Source organism: Lipotes vexillifer, unplaced genomic scaffold (assembly GCF_000442215.2).
Source record: "Lipotes vexillifer unplaced genomic scaffold, Lipotes_vexillifer_v1.1 scaffold301, whole genome shotgun sequence".
In the NCBI taxonomy this organism is placed as follows: domain Eukaryota; kingdom Metazoa; phylum Chordata; class Mammalia; order Artiodactyla; family Lipotidae; genus Lipotes; species Lipotes vexillifer.
The window spans coordinates 279,008-299,053 of NW_006792529.1; the positions used below are offsets into that span (position 1 = coordinate 279,008).

At 36.4% G+C, this 20,046-nt stretch overlaps 1 protein-coding gene across 7 annotated transcripts in view; it reads right to left on the reverse strand.

Annotated features, from left to right (window-relative positions):
• Positions 1-201: 201 nt before the first annotated feature.
• The window catches only part of MAPK10 (mitogen-activated protein kinase 10), a 365,788-nt gene continuing 345,943 nt past the window's right edge, over positions 202-20,046 (reverse strand). For 3 of the 7 annotated variants that reach the window (XM_007465709.1, XM_007465711.1, XM_007465714.1), the window contains 3 exons: positions 16,262-16,325; positions 14,426-14,503; positions 1,508-2,400 (listed from right to left, as the gene is read on the reverse strand). In XM_007465709.1, the coding sequence (XP_007465771.1) occupies positions 2,258-2,400; positions 14,426-14,503; positions 16,262-16,325 (285 nt within the window). In that variant the 3' untranslated portion in view covers positions 1,508-2,257. Of the gene's footprint in view, positions 2,406-14,425; positions 14,504-16,261; positions 16,326-20,046 lie in introns of all 7 variants that reach the window. The other 4 variants (XM_007465713.1, XM_007465715.1, XM_007465712.1 and 1 more) reach the window with 3 other exon arrangements.

A 20,046-nucleotide genomic window follows, 5' to 3' on the forward strand; every position in this document is an offset into this window, starting at 1 on the left:
AAAGGCCACAGGTATAGCAAGAGAAGAGCATGGAGAAAGAAGATAAGCAAAGAAAAGGGAATACAGAGAAGAGAAGCTTTAAAAAGGGGGGAGGGGTTGGGGGAGTGTGACAGAAAGAAAAGTGAGAAAGCTCATGTGATTGGGGAAGCATTTTTAAAATCAGGTTGTCTGCAATATTAACCAAAAACTCTGGCAGCAAGATAGAGAAACTGGGCCCCTGCTATTCCAGGAGACAAGCAGCACAGTCTAACGTTTTTTCTCTCCATTTGAAACAAATGACCTCTTGTCATGAATCCTACTGTGTGAAGCAATACCATAAATGGCAGCATTGCTCCCACGGCAATGGTCAGGGTTGACTCTATTGCTTGAAAAGAGACACAGCTTTCCTACTGTTGTGTTTAAGGCAGTTTTCAGAGCACTGGCATTCTTGTCTGCTCTGTTTTCAAAGGGATTCCATTTGCCAGTCATCTCACACATATCAACCACCCATCCCATGCATTTCACTTCTTCTTCAGGTGAAATACCACCGCACTGGTGAGCACCAAAATGGTCAGAGTGCAAAGAGCTGTGATGAATGCTTCACCAAAGTGAATAAGAAGAGAAGCCTCGACCTGGTCCCTATTATTGCTGAGAAGTCACCCTGGTATCGCCTTGTATAGAACCAGGATGTTTCACAGTGCCTCCTTAAGTGCCCAGGAAAGCACTTTCATTTAATTTGAGCTAAATTCAGGAGATTTTGCTAAACATTGACATAAATTCTTCATGGCTTTTAAGACACTCTATTGCTAAAGCTATTTAGCAGCAGTAACTTATGGGCAGAGTTATTGCTGTCATGTCACCTGCGGTACAAAACTCAGATGATCAGCCCTTCTTGGATTGTTGAAATGTATGAAATAAACAAATAAACATGAAACATCAGCCATATTAAGGAGTCGCGGAAACCCCTGAGGAATGTCTGTGGAAATGTTTTCAAAGGCTAACCTGAGGATCACCCTGGGCTTTGGGTATTTTTTAAGTAATTTCTTTTTTTAATTCTAGAAGAGGGCAGTAATATTTCTTCTCTAAATAAGACCTTGGCAAGGTATAAACCTGGAAAGTAGCACACTCATGGAAAACACAACCTACAATCTGAAAATAGCCTAGGTAGGCTCATTTTCTGTTAGGAATACCGTATGGAAGCAATTCCGCTCTGTTTCCGGCAGGGGTTCTTACCATCAGATATGTACACACTAACCCTGCCTCTTCACCTGACAGTTGTGACACATAATTTGTAAACAGCAAATGGGGTCTCCTTTCTAAAATATGAATGTCGGTGTCTCCTAGTATCTGGCTAATAATCTCCTTCAGGCCTTCCTCCGCACTGCCCCACCACTCTCTATCAGAGAAAAGACCCTCAGCCTTTATTCCTGCCTTCCTTCTAAAGGTCAAAACACATTTAGCACCTGGAAACTGTTACCCCCTCCCACCCCACACTGTACATAAGCATCACATATGTTCTTTCTAGAAATTGGTATACAGGTGCCATTTAATCAGTTCAAATTTGGAAGCTACATCTTCAAGGGTCCAAGAGAGCTCACTCCCCCCATGTTCCCCCCTTTACATGTTTTCTTGTAAGACATACAGCTTAATCAATTAACAAACTAAATAGCTTATATACTGGCAATATATTACAGATGGGTTTATGTCAGAGTAATAGATCACATGAAATGGACCATGTGGTACCCCAGTGCGTGATGTCTTGGTAGAGCCCTGAGGACACGGACAGTAGCATCTCTAAGTAAGTATGCTGTATGAATACAGACACATGCGGATCTGTATCTACATCCATCTGACTAGGCCAAAAGGAGCAGGTAGATGCAAGATAGAGACACACACATGCTGGATGGGACCACTGCACACCTTGTCATGCCATTTGAAAGGGCAGTTACAGGTCGCTGGTTCTGCAGCCATTAAAATTACACTTTATGGAAAAGGCTTCTCTAATTGTGTTTGATTCGCTTTCTGTAGTAAGCATCGTTAGAAGAAGACCAAAGCAAGAGCAACTAGAAGTTAAATATACATTTGGCTTAGCTGCAATACAGAACTCTGGAGAAGAAGCAGGCTGAAAAATTTGTTTCAATTTTAGGCTCGGATTCTCTCCCTTGCTGTTTTCTTGTCGTTGTATGTCTGTGTTTGTGTGTGTGCATGAGTGTCTGTGTGTGTGTGTTCCATCACATCATCTCCTGAAGAACGCTGGGTTTCGCAGGCAGGCGGCTAGTCACCTGCAACAACCCAGGGGTCCTGCCGAGGCTTCCAGGCTGCTGTCAGTGTCAGATGCCAGGGTCTGGTCGGTGGACATGGAGGAGATATCGTTGACAGACGAGGATGGAGGGAGGCTCTCACTGGTGTTCACTGCTGCACCTGTGCTAAGAAAATGAAGACCAACATGACTAAACCTGGAACTGGACTCAGCTGAATGTCACTCAGGTTTCAGGCAATTATGATAGGGGATGTCTGGTCCATCACTCATTCAACAAACTTTCATAGAACAACGAATACAGAGCACTGTATTAGATGGTGAAAATCAAGATAACAACACAGCATTCCTGGTCACAAGTTATTCACAGGCTAATGCAGGAATTGCCAAATCTCACTCTACCTTAGAAATCACCTGTAATGCTCTTAAAGGAAAACAAAACAAAAAAAAATAAACAAAGAAACACCACTAAAAACCCCAATCACCCCTTGTACCTCCAATATTGTAATACAGTTGGCCTTGGGTGAAGTCAAGGCACTTGCATGTTTTAAAAGCTCCCCAGAGACTGTGGTGTCAAGGGCTGAAGACCACTGTTCTACGGAGAAGGCAAATGAGCAAAACCCTTTAATGTAATCATCTGAGCCTGGATGCTTTCAAATTCAGTGAGCTATTAAAACAAACACACATAAGATACCTACCCCAGAAATATGGGCTGAGGGGAAGCCCAGAAATCAGAATTACTTGGAGGCTATAGCTCTAGAGAAATTAAGTAAATATTATTACATAGTCATTAATTTGACATCAAACTTAAAAGTCCATATAGAAAAGCCAACTAGGACTGTGGATGAAAGTTATCATAGACCAAAAAAAGAATAGAAGCCGGAGCACACCTCTTGATTGTGTGTTTACTTTCCAGCAGGCTTTCTTACCTGGGAACCTCCAAATAAGAACTCTGAATTACTAACTTAGATTAATTTGCAAAATTTTTAAAATTTATCTGCTATGTGGGAATATAAAGATTTTGAAACTCTGAGAATAAACTTGCTCATGGTAATCACTCAGTAAATACTTGTTGAGCTACAACAGCTTTGAGAACGACAAAGGAAAGATGAGCCAGTGGCATTGTAAAATCGAATTAAACCAGAGCACCCTGGAAAGAGTCCAATTACTTTTTCTCTTTATAGACTCTTTATACGCAAGCAATATGGGTGGTAAAAATGTATGTTTTGTGAAATAGTTCGCTATTAAAAATATCTAAAGTATAAGCATCTAAAATAAGAGATGAGGAATTCTCACTACATTGTATTTTATTTGAGCAAATATAGTGTGTAAGATATATTTGGTGAAAATCATAAATCCAAAATAAGATAGTGTTATCAGATAGATCTAATAATTCAGAAAAAAAATCTAATGAAGTGGAGACGTTAACACAATCTCTTTGTTCCTGGCGTAGACATTTCTTGCCTGTGGAAAAAATGTGATTAAAATGTGACAGTTGGACTTTCCTGCCAATGCAGGGGACACGGGTTCGAGCCCTGATCCAGGAAGATTCCACATGCATGGAGCAACTGAGCTCGTGCACCACAACTACTCAGCCTTTGCTCCAGAGCCCATGAGCCACAACTACTGAGCCCGCATGCCACGACTACTGAAGCCCATGCGCCTAGAGCCCATGCTCCGCAACAAGAGAAGGCACCGCAATGAGAAGCCCACTCACTGCAACTAAAGAAAGCCCGTGTACAGCAACAGAGACCCAATGCAGCAATAAGTGAGTAAATAAATAAATAAATAACAAATATATTTTTTTACATGTGACAGTATCTGGAGAGGACACACACACATAAACTAAAACAGATTATATGTACCCTATATGCTTTTTAAATTTTTGTTTGTTGATTATAAATATATTTATGTAAATTATGAGAAATATAAAAAATACAGGAAAAAAGGTAACAATATGCACTCATCCTCAAATTAATGATAAGAACGGTTAAACTTCTGGTATATTTCTTTCTAGTCTTTTTGCTAGGAAGTTTCTTTAACTGTAATCATTTAATGTATATCCATTTGTATCCTGTATTTTCATACACAAAAGGCTTATGCATTTTTCATGTTCTTTAAACTCTTAAAAGTATATGTACTTCCTAATCTTAAGTATCTCTAGATTTTTAAATCTGTCTTGTTAACATCTTCCTGTAAATAATTTTACTCTCATTATCAGAAAAATATATAATGTGAAGTTATCTGGTTTCAGTTTATTCCAACTTTACTTAATTATATCCTTTACAGATATGGTGCAGAGCTAGTTCATTTCCTCTCATGACATATACCAGTAGATTTCCTATGCCAGCAGACAACCCTTGATTACATAGCCCAAATACCCAGCTCTGCTTTTCTCCTTGATTCTAGATTAAATTATACCAACATCCTCATGTTCTTTCATCAGCTTTGGCCTGTAATAATTGAGCATCACTGTGATGAGCTTCTCAGAATCATATTCAATTTGTCCACATTATTATTAAAGGGTAGCAATTAAAACTAGATATAGGATTCTAATAAAGACTTGATCAATTGTGAGCCAACAGAGTGAGATTACTGTCCATTTATCTCCTAGATGATATATCCCTTTACTACAGATGGCTTTCAAATCACAGTACTAGAGTTTAGATTTAGTTCTGACTTGAAATATAAAATATTGCCCATGTAACTTTTTTTAACAGTTTCATTGAGACAAAATTCACAAATCTAATTTGTACAGTTCAATGTTTTTTTAGGATAGTCACAAAGTTGTGCAACCATCACAAGAATCAATTTTGTAGTGTTTTCATCACCCCAAAAGGAAACCTTATACACTGTTTCTTACCAACCCGAGGCAATGACTAACTTACTTTCTGTCTCTATAAAATTGTCTATTCTGGACATCAGTTAAATGGAATCATACAATATGTGATCTTTTATGACTGGTTTCTTTCACACAGCATAATATTTTCAAGGTTCATTTAAATCACTACTTCATTCCTTTTTATGGCTGAATAACATTCTACTGTATGAATACATCACTTTTATTTAACTATTTATTAGTCACTGGTCATTTGATGGACATTTAGGTTGTTTCTACTTTTTGGCTATTATGAATAATGTTTTTATGAGCATTAATGTACAAGGTTTTATTTTTCTTGGGTAAATACTTAAGAGGAGAATTGCTGGGTCATAGAATAACTCTATGTTTAATATTTGAGGAACAGCCAAACTGTTTTTCAAAGTGGCTTCATCAGTTTACATTCCTACCAGCAGTGTATGAGGGCTCCAATTTTCCCCTATCCTCTCCAACACTTATTATCTATCTTTTTGATGATAGCCATCCTAATGTATGTGAAATGGTATCTCATTGTGATTTATTTGCATTTTCCTGATGGCTAATTATGTTGAGCACCTTTTCATGTGCTTGTTAAACATTTGTATATCTTCTTTGGAGAAATGTCTGTTCAGATACTTTGGCCATTTTTTAAATTGTGTTATGTTCTTTTTATTAGTGGATTATAAGATTATATATTATGGATACAAGTCCCTTATCATGTAAGATTTGCTGATGTTTTCCTCCTATTCTATGGATTGTCTTTTCATTTTCTTTTTCTTTTTTTTTTTCAGTACACGGGCCTCTCACTGTTGTGGCCTCTTCCATTGCGGAGCACAGGCTCTGGACGCACAGGCTAAGCGGCCATGGCTCACGGGTCCAGCCGCTCCGTGGCATGTGGGATCTTCCCGGACCGGGGCATGAACCAGTGTCCCCTGCATCAGCAGGCGGACTCTCAACCACTGCGCCACCAGGGAAGCCCTCTTTTCACTCACTTGATGGTGTCTTTTGAAGCACACTTTTTAAATATTAAGTTGGATTTAACTATGATTTTTGTCATTTGTGCTTTTAGTGTCATATCTAAGAAACCATTTCCTAACCAAAGATCATGAAGATTTACTCCTATGTTTTATAATTTTACCCCTTACATTTAAGTCTATGATCCATTTTGTGTTTCATTTTTGCATATGATGAGGTAGAGATTCACCTTCATTCTTTTTCATGTGGAGATCTAGTTATCCCAGCTCCAATTACTGAAAAGGCTATTCTTTGCCCATGGAATTGTCTTGAAATCCTTGTTAAAAATCAATTGACCATAAATATAAGGCTTTATTTCTGCACTCTCAATTTCATTTCAATGATCTGTATGTGTATATTCATGCAAATACCACACTGTCTTGACTATTACAGGTTTAGGGTAAGTTTTGAAATAAGGAAGTGTGAATCCTCCAACTGTATTCTTTTTCAAAATTGTTTTAGCTATTCTGTGTCCCTTGGCTTAATGCAAACCAAAAAGTATTTTAAAGTATCTCAACAAAATAGACCTGGTATCCTTTTGAGATAAGCTTTTTCTCCTTTCCTGGTTGAAATTGATTATGTGGACACGTTCCAATCGTCACAGTTAAAGCTGAATACTGATTCAAGCAGGGTGAGATAAGACTTAGCTGAGATTAGGCTCCCTTATAAGATTGATATTTACAAATAAACACAAACCCACAACAATGGCAGCTAGAGAAATTATACAAAAAATATTGAGGAAATTTCCCCAGTAAAACACAAATTTTTATCTATAAATAATTCTGAATGAAGGCAACAAAAGTCAGGGCAGCTTTTAATAAATTCTTCATATACAGGGGATCACATTCCTACTGCACCTATTTTATAATCAGCATATTTTCAACGTACTTACCATTCTAAGTGTTATGCCATATGGGTTAGCCCATTACATATAGTTTTGTCACATGATTACTTCATGTTTATGTTTCCCTTGCTTCTTTTGATTTCTTTCATTATATTTCTTAATTTCTTCTATCTTCCTCTATCCCAACTGTTGAGCACAGAATAAGTACTCAGTTTAACAAAACGCTGAGTATCTTTTGTGTGTAACTCTTCTAGAGAGGTTCTGTGAGGGAAAGCAAATTTCTCCCTGCTATGAAATGGATGAAACTGCTGACCTAGTTTTGGCTAAGGGAAATCACTTTGTTGTAGTTGTCTTTCTTCTCCTTTTGTTCATCAGCTGGCTTTCTGTAATTTCTGTCTTCTATGTTGGAATGGTCCTGCCATCTATTTTATCAAAGTTGAATGCAAATTGTAGTTGGTATTCAGTTACTCAAAGTTCAGAATCTTTATCAGCTGTATTTCTAGGGTTCCGTAGATTATTGTTCCTGATTTCTTATAGCACAAATGCATTAAAAGAGGTTCTCAACCTCTCTTCTAATGCTTCCTCTATAAAATCCCCATTTCATTCCCATGAGAAGTGTTGTATGAGAAGAGTTCCTCTTTATACAGTGCTACGGTGGGAGAATCATGTGTATTATCTAGTGGTGTGCTGGAGTGGCTTTTAACGGCTTTTGAGAGTCAGTTATTAGCATTTCTTTCCAACTCTGCCCTCATTGATGTCACATCAGTAGCTCGAAGTTGATCACAGTGAGAATATTTACAGCATAGAAATTAGTAAATGCTATAATCAGTTGTTTATTTAAAAAAGAGATGGTTGTTAAAACTTGTCCCCCACTATAATATAAAAAAACTTTTACTTCTGTATTACTTTTTCTATTGCACCATAATATATGCCTCTTGACTGTAGCCACCTCTGGCTTTACAGGATGATCCTCTCAAGTCTGTTTTTTTATGTAGGCAATAAATGAACATTTAAAGCGTAAAACCAAACACAAATAATAGAAGGGTCCAGACATAGATTTTGGTTTCAAGTTATTAATTTACTGCCAAACAGTTTTTGACAATCTCTTAAATAGAACTGAACTGAATTGAACTTGATTATAATGTCCACTTGCCCAGGATATACTAGCAGTGTGATAAATATCCCTTCTTCCTATATTGTTTTCAGAGAAACCAGTAAATATACACATTTTTAAAAATGTTTTATCATCAGTAAAGCATTACAAATTTTTGTCAATAAAAATGTCATTAAAATTAACTGAAAATACTAACAGAGTTGCAAACAAAAAATACTAGCTATTTTCAACTTTACCCGAAAAAAATTAGGTTTTATGGAAAGAAGTAACTTACAATAACAAAAATTTATCAGCTAGAAGTTATCTAGCCAAAGTCATTCATTATTTCAGGGGAAAAAAGGTGTTCTGCTTTTTAAAGGAAATTATTTTCCTGACCTATCCAAACATTAAAAAAAAAAGTAGACACAAAGAATTAGAAGAACTACTACAATTTTTTAAAAAATCACTGAGATATATTCCTTCTCTGTCTTCATGATCTTCAGCTTCAATTTGTTTGGGGCTGAGGTTTTTAAGTAAAAGAATTATTGGACTAGATCTGTGACTAATTGGGAGGGACACACTCCCATGGGGTGCAGAATATGGAGGGGGAAGGGCTATATGTTAAAATCACCTGAAGATCTTTATCTTCCATGTAGAGTTTCTAAAAAATCTCTACCCATCCTGATGTTAAGCATCCCTATCTTGGTGAGTCATTGTTACTTGTGGGAGGTTTCCTTCTCAGGCACAATGAGGCGGTGAACAGACTGAGAGCTAGATGACTTCCTAGTCTGTTCTAGCTCTAACGTTCTATAACAAATACTTTTAGATGAAAATTTATTTATATTCACGGACTGCTATTCCCTCAGCAATCTTTGCAAATCAATTCAGAAAGCAAGCATCCACGCTATTGAAAATAAATCATTATTCAAGTGAAATCAGATAGCAGAAGGGAGTACAATTATTTACTTAGAAATGTATCTGAGGTTTAGATTTATTTCTTATTGATATACAAGTCCATCAATAAATTTCAAACCTGTGTATTATTAGGCAAATGCACATTTAACTTCCTATTTACATTTTAAAAAGCATCACTAAAACATGAGTTTGGGTATTAGAACAATTTTGTCACTGAGAAACTGCATTAACTTATTCCCTTGCTGCAGGGCTCCCAGAATTGCTGTGACTGAATATTAAGGGAGTCTATGTTGTAATATTACTTCATCCTAGCTATTTACAAAATAAAATGTGATATGCATCATTAATGAGAAAAGGTGAATATAATGAAGAATGCAAAAAAAGCTGACTTTTCAAAAGTTTTCTTGGCAATTGCTTTTTCTTTCCAGCATAGGTTACGGCATATATATATGTATATATATATATATATATATATACATATATATATGCCGTAACCTATGCTGGAAAGAAAAAGCAATTGCCGTATATATATATATATATACCATGCACACACACACACACACACACACACACACAGTAGTTTTCCAATAAAAATTTAACAATTGGCTCTCCAGGGGGAGGAATGCCTTGATTTGTAGAGTCGGCCAATTTCTATGTCTTAAATCTTACATGGTAGATTTCAAGCTACAATATGAGGTCAAAAAACTCATAGTTGGATGTATACAAGTGGCTCTTATGAGCTGCAAGAGTCAACTCCAGCACATGGCTATTCTATGTCTCCACATGATGCACACAAATACATCAGACACAAATATGTCATATAATATATATTATACATATGATTTCTCAAAATTAAGCCAGGAATATTTTCCTTTAAAATCATGTTGTGAAAGACTGAATCCATAATTATTTTAACTATAAATTGTTTAAGCCAGTCAACTATAGTTTAGAGCATGCGTAGAAGGTAGATAATTTAGTATTGTTACAGGTAGTTGGAATGGTTAAAAAATAGTTTGGTCTTTTCACGTGCACATACAGCCTACGTGGCATATTTTATAATTAATCATTAACATAGTAAACTAAACAGGTGTGCAAAAGAAATTGAGGAATATGCATTTCTAAAAATGAATAAATCAAACAGCCACTTGAAAGCAGCAAACCTTTATGTCTGAAGCATGAGCAAATGCCAAAAGCAACAATTTATGTACTGATACTTGGTTAATTTATCTTCATGGTGATTAATAGGGTGAATAAATATTTACTGGCATAAGAACATACTGAATCGCATACTATATTAAAGTTATAATCCTGTCCTGAATTCTGTATTTGGAATAGCATCAAGAAACATGCTGAGGGAGGACCTGAGCAGCAATTTTCAAATATTTATCAAGCTACTATTATATGCAAGGCACAACACCCAGGCACTGCATGATACACAAAGGTGAATACATACCATCTTTCTTCTCAGTGAATTTCAATCAATAAGGGTAATAAGACTATGTTTAAAATACAGGTACTAGTAGGACCCATATGAAGAAAAGATCCTATTCTTTGGGAAGATATGAAAAGTCTTTTGGAACAGATATAAAAAATATTTTGGAACAAGGTGGTATTCAGTAAGAGAATACTTATGAATGGGCAGCATTCCAAAAGGTGGGGATCCAGTCAAGTAAGACAATGGTAATACAGGACCCTAGAATGGGTGCAGTATGAAAGGTGGAAAAACGTGGATTACAGAGGGCTATCCATGTCAGGGAGAGGTTACTAGGCTTAAATTATAAGTGATGCAAAGCCATTGGAGGCATTGATCAGTGGAATTATTGCTCAAACCTATAGTTTTGAAATATCAACTTAGGTAGAGACTGAAGTCTGGAAAATTATTTCAGGAAAATTTCAATCATAACGCTGTTAAAGGAAAGGCATGGTAATTAGATGTAAGACATCCAGCAAACAAAATTTTTAGGATGTAGAAAATGACTCAGTCATAAGGTGAGTATGGAGTAAAAGATCAATCAGGGGTTTCAGGCTGGGAGGCTAAGAAAATAGAGCTGCCATTAATAGAAATGGGAAAGTTGAGAAAAAATTTACTGCTGAGTGGGTGAGTCTAAATAGAGAGGATGTGTTTGATTTTAAACAAATTGAATTGGCAGCAATCTCATGCATTCTGGCCAATATTTTAATTTCTCTATGACTAGTTATATTCATCATTAAATAGTGGAATTAAGTAGTGGAATTCATTTATTTTCCAGTCTTTCCAGAAATAACAAACTGCTCTGTAAACTAGTCTTTGGCTTTATTCAACTTAAATATATTTCTTGCAAACTTAAAAAGGATTTACTCGGTCAGGACTCAGGTTCATCTATTCAAAGCATGTAGAAATTATTTATGTCAATAGCCTTAGACACTGTTCAGGAAAATTATCCAACACTTGGGATTAGTGCAAAAAATGAGCATGTAACTTTTTAATATCATACTTGAGCTTTTTTTTTTTTTTTTTTTTTTTTTTTTTGCAGGCCGCGGGCCTCTCCCGCCGCGGAGCACAGGCTCTGGACGCGCAGGCCCAGCGGCCATGGCTCACGGGCCCAGCCGATCCGCGGCATGTGGGATCTTCCCGGACTGGGTCACGAACCCATGTCCCCTGCATCGGCAGGCGGACTCCCAACCACTGCACCACCAGGGAAGCCCAATACTTGAGCAATTTTTAACAAGCCCTCCTAAGGGTCATCTGACTGTTTTGTGGAACATAACTTTTTGGACTTAATATTCTCAATTGATTAGGGTCCAGACGTTTTACAACACTGTAAACTCATAGAAAGCTGATAAAGTGAAACTCTGTTTTTTTTTTTTTTCTGCCTGGTAGAAAATATAACCACAAAGATAGGTCTGGTTGCCCTGTAGGACATTTACAAGTTTTGATTTAATTTAGTAATCTTATTTCAGTGTTCTTTTTTCCACAGACTATGTAAATCCTAATTTCTCATATCTTCATGGAACTGCTATTCTGCCATTTCCCTCATTAATGAGTTAAAAGAAACTTCTTCATGCAATCATTTTATTTTTGCATAAGAATTATGGTTTTAATGATTAAAGAATTAGGCCTTAATAACATACAAACTTTGTTCCTTTACCAAATACTTAAACCTTTCTTCATATGGCAGACCATTCATTAATTAATGATTAATTGATCTCACTTGTACCATTTCTAATCCCATTTTTCCCACTCTGAGCTGTACAGTTTGCATAAAATGAATCATGGGAATAAGAAGACTTTTGTAGAAGTGTTGTAAAAGTATTGAAAAGAGAATTATGAATTTTTATGTCATCACAGATTAGTTGCTGTGGAGACCTGGTTGGGGCCGAGGGGAAAGTGGAGGAGGAGATGAGCAGAAGATGGGGCGTTCTGGAGTGGCTGGCATGATTCTGAGCTCTTTGTAAAAAGGAAAAAAGATGAATTCATGATAATTTCAAATAAAGATGACACTCTGCTAAACTTGTCCAGTCCCAGCCTGAGATGCTAGGTCACCCTTCACTGGATCCTGGTATTTCGTCTTCTTAATGATTATAAGAAAATATGTTCTGGCCATTATGGGAATTCTTAAGGTAAGGAGTCTTTCTGCCTTAGCAGGTGGTATCTTGAGGCTGTAGGATTCAGTCTTTGGATTCTTTAATCAGCAGCAGAGGCAACATGCAGGTAAGTTAAGAAGCAGCTTCTACAAACCTGTATTGATATGGATGCTAGGCTGAATAAATAGGGTGGGTAGACTACCAACCCCAATGATTCCCTTAACCCTCTTTGAGGAAAGGGAAGACTTGAGATAGAATTGGACACTTCCTCAAATCTAGAGGTGAGAAACGCAGGTCATATGAGAATTGCATCTGTTTGGGCATCAGAGTGGCTGTGGGTACAAACTAAAGAGCAGTTATCAGTGTGAAGAATTGATTAATTCATCCTACCTGTTTCCTGAAGCAAGTTAAAGTGCATGGGAACCTCCATACCACTATGGAGAAGACTATGGAAGTTCCCTAAAAAACTAAATATGGAACTACCATATGACCCAGCAATCCCACTCTTGGGCATAGACCCTGAGAAAACCATAATTCAAAAAGGCACATGTACCCCAATGTTCATTGCAGCACTATTCACAATAGCCAGGACAGGGAAGCAAGCTAAATGCCCATTGACAGACGAATGGATAAAGAAGATGTAGTACATATATACAATGGAATATTACTCAGCCATAAAAAGTAACAAAATAATGCCATCTGCAGCAACATGAACCTAGAGATTGTCATACTGAGTGAAGTAAGTCAGGCAGAGAAAGACAAATATCACATGATATCACTTATATGTGGAATCTAAAAAAAAAAATGGTGCAAATGAACTTATTTACAAAACAGAAATAGAATCACAAATGTAGAAAACAAACTTATGGTTACCAGGAGGGAAAGGGAGGGGAGGGATAAATTGGGAGATTGGGATTGATATATATACACACTACTATACATAAAATGGATAACTAACAAGGACCTACTGTACAGCACAGGGAACTCTACTTAAACCTCTATAATAACCAATATGGGAAAAGAATCTAAAAAAGGGTGGATATATGTATATGTATAACTGATTCACTTTGCTATACACCTGAAACTAACACAACATTGTAAATCAACTATACTCCAATAAAAAGTATAAAAAAATAAAGATGGAAATGAAAAAATAAAGTGCATGGAAAAAAATTATACATCAAAGGTAGGACACCAGGTCTACTTTCCTCTAAACTAATAATCTGCAGCCTACATTTTTGCCAGCATGATCTGAGTGTTGTTTAAATCTAAAGATATTCTCTTTCTATTCAAAGCGTAAGTCTTAGGAAAAATATACTAGCATTAATAAGTGTAAGTAAATTACCTCAAATAATTCTAAAGCACATTAGTAAGATCAGTAAAATATGTATATGTACAAATGTGTGTTAGATTCTATAGATTGCAAACTGAAAGATTTTCTATGCTGACTTTAATTGGATCTCATCTTGGTTAAGGCTTCAACTATGGTTACATCAACCTTGGGAAGAGTGCAAACATTAGAGTGAATGAAGGAAAAGTTTTTGGCTGGAGGGATTCCTGAACTCTACATTGACTTGGTGGTCAAGAGGGCATTATGGTTCTGAATTTTGATGAGGCACAGTTACCCTTTAACCAGCCCATGTTAACATTTCTTTAAGATTCCTTATTATCTTAAAATAAGTTCTGAAAGAACTCTTGTGCTAGGTCATTATAATCAGAATAATCAGAATGAATGCCACACTAAATATCAAAAGGAATAAAACTAAAATCATTTGAGGGAAAAACAGTCACGTGATATTAGTTCACATGCTCTATTGGCAATGTTATTGACCGCAATCTCTCCTTAAGGCCAAGAAAAATACACGAGTATTGGTTTATTGGTTATTCACTGAGAGTGAGTACCTGAAGGAGAAGGCTGTCCTTTCACAACGCCATTCTTAGTCTTTTCTTCTGAATTCATGACTTCCTTGTAAATAAGTTCTGTAAGAAACAGTTATCAGTGTTATAAAAATCCATTTTTTCCTTAACCCAAAGAGGAGATTCATTAGTTACTGACAAGTAATAACATGTTGGTGGGGCTGAGTAAATTACAAACCAAGTGGAATTTCTTTACTCTTCTATTTCTACATTTTCTTTGAAATAACACAGAGCCTGGCAAAAGTAGGTGCTCAATAAAGCATTTGACCAAGAAAATGTATGAAGAGTACACGTTACTTGTTTTCTGAATTCTTTGGGAGATTTCTGATGCATTCTAATTTTATCTCTTATGGATTTTAATGGCTCAGTTTTGAACCTCCATTTTTCTTTTATGTTCACTTCCTAAGAGATACACATATTCTTCTTATGGCTTTATATTGTTATTTTCTATCAGTTTTCCAACTCTTATTCATCTTTTTGCTAGATTCAAATCTTGGATTTGTAAAACTAAACTTGCATAAAATCCAACATTAAAAAATTATTATATTTATTCCCAAACTTGTATCCATCTCTGGCTTTTTCATTACTAGAATTAAAAATATGTATATCTTCATTACTTTTTACTTTATAGCTTTTAGCTACAAATTATTCCGTGCCATTCATTCGTGCTTTGCAATGGCTTACAATTTATATAATCATCATCCTTTACAGGTATTTCTTCAGTTTTTCAGAATTTAGTCTATGTCCATCCTCCTCAAGTGATATTTATACCCTATCACTTACCTAATCATGAACACCTGAGTGCCTTCTGGTCCTTATTTAGATCAAATCAAGTGTTTTTCTGTCTATCATCCTTTTTTTTAACTTGATCTACTGTTTATATGTGCTTATTTTTCCACACTTTCCAACATGACCTCTTGAACAGGGGATTCTCTTTAGTAACTTTATAACACTTTTTGCTCATTCTTACCATTTGGTTTCCTCTTATATCTTCATTCTGGTATTTTCCTCAAATTTTTTTTTTCTTTTCCAAACTTATAATTATTAATTCTTTCAAGGTTGCTCAAATGTTTCTTCCCTTCAGATCTCCCCTTTATGTTCCTCCTCATAATGACCTAATCATGTGTTATAATCTGCATTTGGCTTTATCATATTTATTCTACTCTGTGGTTATTTATGTTAGTGGAACAATTCTTCTCTACCTTGTCTTACCCTGACTATGACCTTGATCATGCAGTATGTGTTTGAAAAAGTTTTCTTGAAAAAAAAGTTAATTAATGTATTCATTTACTCTTTTCTTACTTTAAAGGAGAATAAGCCACTCAGATACATGAATTTTCATTTAAATTCTTGAGTCCTATAAATCAAGTGAATGAATTCATATATTCACTATCTTTTATTCTGTGATGACTAAAACCATCTCAGTCATAATTTTATCCATTTTATGTGATAATTTTTTGTATAAACATGGAATGTTTAATTCTGAAATTTTGAATTAAAGTTTGCCCTCCACCATGACAAATATTTTGACAATCAGTACTATATTTATAAAGTACACTTTATAAATGTCAGTACACTGTCAGTACACAGTAAAGTACACTTTATAAAGTGTCAGTAATTAATTCCTTTCATTCTTGTGTAAATGCAATACTGTTATTAGTATGAAAAGACAGATGAAGTTTTAGGAGCTTTGAAAATGGTCTAAGAGGATAGCACTTAGAAAATCATCTGTTACTAAATTGTTTTAAAAGAAAAAGCCTTAAAGATGTTTTCTGAGTTTCAATAAAGCAAAAGGTACACTTATTTAAGCAGTAGGGTCACCTTTCCATTCTTCAATGGTGTGTTCTCTTTCATCCAGCTGTTTGTCGTATATCTGGGGTGGGGGCTGCAGAATAAAAACAGACAATAAACCTTCCATAATAAACTAAAAATAACTAAACTCTTACAATGCATGAGAATATTTTGCTATTCATTGATTTTAGTGGTGAACAGAATCTCATATAAATTGTGGAGTAATTACAGTGGTACATAAGTTAAAATTTCCTCACAAATTTATGAAGGATTCATTTATATGCCAAATAAGCCAGCAGAATCCAAATCCTGAGAGCTCACTTCCCAAAACCTTCTGATTCAGAATTCAGGTGTAAGCAATTAATATTCAGTCTTTATAAAGCAAACAAGACACTTGATTACAAGGACCCAGAGGCTATTTCCTCCATTCACTAGCCCTATAATAGAACCCTACTAAAACTATCCCAGACTGATAAGATTTTGTTCCATTTTAGACCCCTGTGAAAAAGACTCTTTGTTTTTTATTATTATTTTTTTACATCTTTATTAGAGTATAATTGCTTTACAATGGCGTGTTAGTTTCTGCTTTATAACAAAGTGAATCAGTTATACATATACATATGTTCCCATATCTCTTCCCTCTTGCATCTCCCTCCCTTCCACCCTCCCTATCCCACCCCTCCAGACAGTCACAAAGCACGGAGCTGATCTCCCTGTGCTATGCGGCTGCTCCCCACTAGCTATCTACCTTACATTTGGTAGTGTATATATGTCCATGCCTCTCTCTCGCTTTGTCACAGCTTCCCCTTCCCCCGCCCCATATCCTCAAGTCCATTCTCTAGTAGGTCTGTGTCTTTATTCTTGTCTTACCCCAGGTTCTTCATGACATTATTTTTTCTAAAATTCCATATATATGTGTTATCATATGGTATTTGTCAAAGACTCTTTAATACCTCTCAACAGATCGTACTACTAGTCCCCAGTGTAAAGAAATATTTAGATCTAATCAATTTTTTGTGTGTGCAAAGCATCATAAAACATCTTTATACATAGCTGTGCACCCTATATTTAAATGGTTTAAGATATTTCCCCCCCTCAGGCAGAAGCAGCTGCCAGTTGTCTAGAGAGATGGGTCACCTTGAACCCCTGAGTGGCCCCTGAGTTAACCCTCTCTAGGAGAAATGATGTGACAGGGCCTTTAGTCTAACACTGAATCAGCATTCCTCTTGCTATGAGGAATTTAGACGTGGAAAAAGAGAAATTTTCACAAATCTAGGTGCCTTCCAGGAAGGAAGGTCTCAGATAGATTCCCTGACCTCTTCCTCCCCATGATTGGACCTAGGGAAATCTATCACGGTGACATAGAGTAGCTCCAACTCAGCTCAAGTAACACGGAAAGAAAAAAATCTCTTGGAAAAATAGAGGTGAGAGAGAAGAAGTTGAGGAGGTATATTGGCTAATAATGGCTTCAGGGCAAAGAAGAGCTACAAAATGTCTGGTGTCATGAGACGGATTCCCAGAATTCATGCTGTCCAACACTCCAAAAGCAGCCATTTTTTGTAAGAAACTAACAGTTACTCAATAAAGTGCCTCAGGTCTATTAGGACAGCATCCCTCAAAAATGGCTGTTGTAGGAACACTTCGGACAATATCTTCAGAGACAGCTTCTGACTTCTGTGGGAAGTTCTTTGGCCTGGGAGCAGTACCCTAATACCACAATGGTTCTTCTTTACTGCATGCAGAATCTCTGGTAGCCTGAATCACAACAGACATGAATACTCATCCTAGCCCTAATATGCTGGGGCAGCCTCACATACTACAGAAGTAGTTGGATATAAAAATATAAGACTTTGATTAGTCATGGTAGGGCAATTTAACACAATACTGAATTACTGAGAAACATCTACTGATGAGGCCAGGCATTCCTTTAAAACCTGTGATCGCTACTGGGACAGAAGGCTTTAAACCAGATACTGGGATTCAGATGTGGCTGACTGAGTAGCTTTTACTGAAAGAGCTAAACAGCACAAGATCCCACCCTACCCCATGACACTAGTAAGGACACAGAAACACTGATTATGTAAAGTTAAGGGCACTGGGATGATCGGGCACTGCCCCCAGGACCTGACTGAGGGAGGATCTTCTACCCCAAACTATGAAGAACTTCCCAGTTATAGGAATATGATGATTTAATGAGTGAATGAGTAAAACAAAGTTATTTTTGAAAATCTGTGAAACTGTCATCTAAGTAAGCTAATGCAAAGCCAAACTCTGGTTATGTAAAGATGCTTCACCAAGTGGTAGGTTTTCTGCTTTGCCTCTTCCTGAGCTTTTATAAAGCTGTGGTGAGGTCCTCATCTAAGTGGGCCTTGTCCAAGTCCCCCGCAGACCAGTGTGCACAGCTCTCAGAGCTCACACCCCACCCAGAGCTCTGTGCATTGTTGGTGCCTCTTCTAACAATAGACTCAGCTCAGGATCCTGTGTGGCTGGCTTCTCCATGCAGTGGACTTTTCCATTCAAGTTTCAAAATTAAACATGGCTCAAGGGTATAGTTTCTGTCAAAGTTCGTAAATGTTATTTTCTCTTTGCAACAGAACTATTTGAGAGAGGTTTTCCTTGGAGCTTCAGCATACAGCTGTTGCTGATGTAGAAAGCACGAAGTAACAGACTCTAACCACAAGCTACAAAGAAAGAAGGCAAAGTACTGAGTCCAAGATTTCTCCTTTCAATAAACCAATTGGCTGCTTTAAACACACTTCCATTATAGTTATGGTTGAAAGGGCTACATGTTCAGGGTTTGTTTGTTTGTTTGTTTTTTTTAAAGAGAGGATTCAGTCACCTGCAGTGGAAGAGTACTTCACATAAAGATGTCTTCTACATAAGAATATAAAATAGCAATTGACCAATAATCCAAAGAGAGTAATGTCATATTCAAACACATATATATATGTGCTCAGACAGCAATTGTCACGTGCAGTGGTCTATAACACTCTCTGCCCCTCCCTGCTAAAGAGAAGCTAGTGGTCTACTGCTCTGTTGTTCCTTTTCCCCACTTTATTAAACAGAAAGGATTCTCTCTTGCTAGGTAACAGTCTAAATAAAAAAGAAATGAGGAGTGGGTATCATGAGAAGGGCCCCAGAGAGTATTTTAGGAGAGTTTAGTAGATTAGAACAATTTGAGATGTGAGAAAATTAAGGGTGAGAAGAAATTAAGAATAATTTATGGAGAGTTATTAGAGCCTATGATTTGCATGCTTTTGAATATTCTTCGAGACTGGAGATTCCCCTTCTACTATTTTGGAAGATTTGGGCTCTACTTCCCTGATTTAAATTCTTAGAGGAATTTATATGGATTGCATAAACAATAATGGATTAGATGTGCTTTATATTGATGGCACTATATATACATATACTATTTGTTTCAATTAAATAAGATAAACACATGGCCAAATACGAGTCACTATGAGTTAGTAAATATTAGAATTAATTTATTTATTTATTAAATTCATTCATTCAATTAAGGTTTGGGGCACCTAGTATATGCTAAGCTATATTAGAAATTGAGATTTCAAAACTGAATAATGTTACTGCTGACCTCAAGGGGCTCACAATTTAGTGGAGTAAGACTTATGCAAAACAGATAATTAATATACAACATGATAAATAAAAGAAATATGTAGGTGGTATATGGGAGCAGAGTGAAGAAACTGTAACAGAACTGTAGCAAAACCTTTTTCTTTTTGGAGCAGGGGACACCTGTACTAGTTCAGTGAGCAAAAGATGTCTTGGATATTAACAAGATAAAAAGGGAAAGA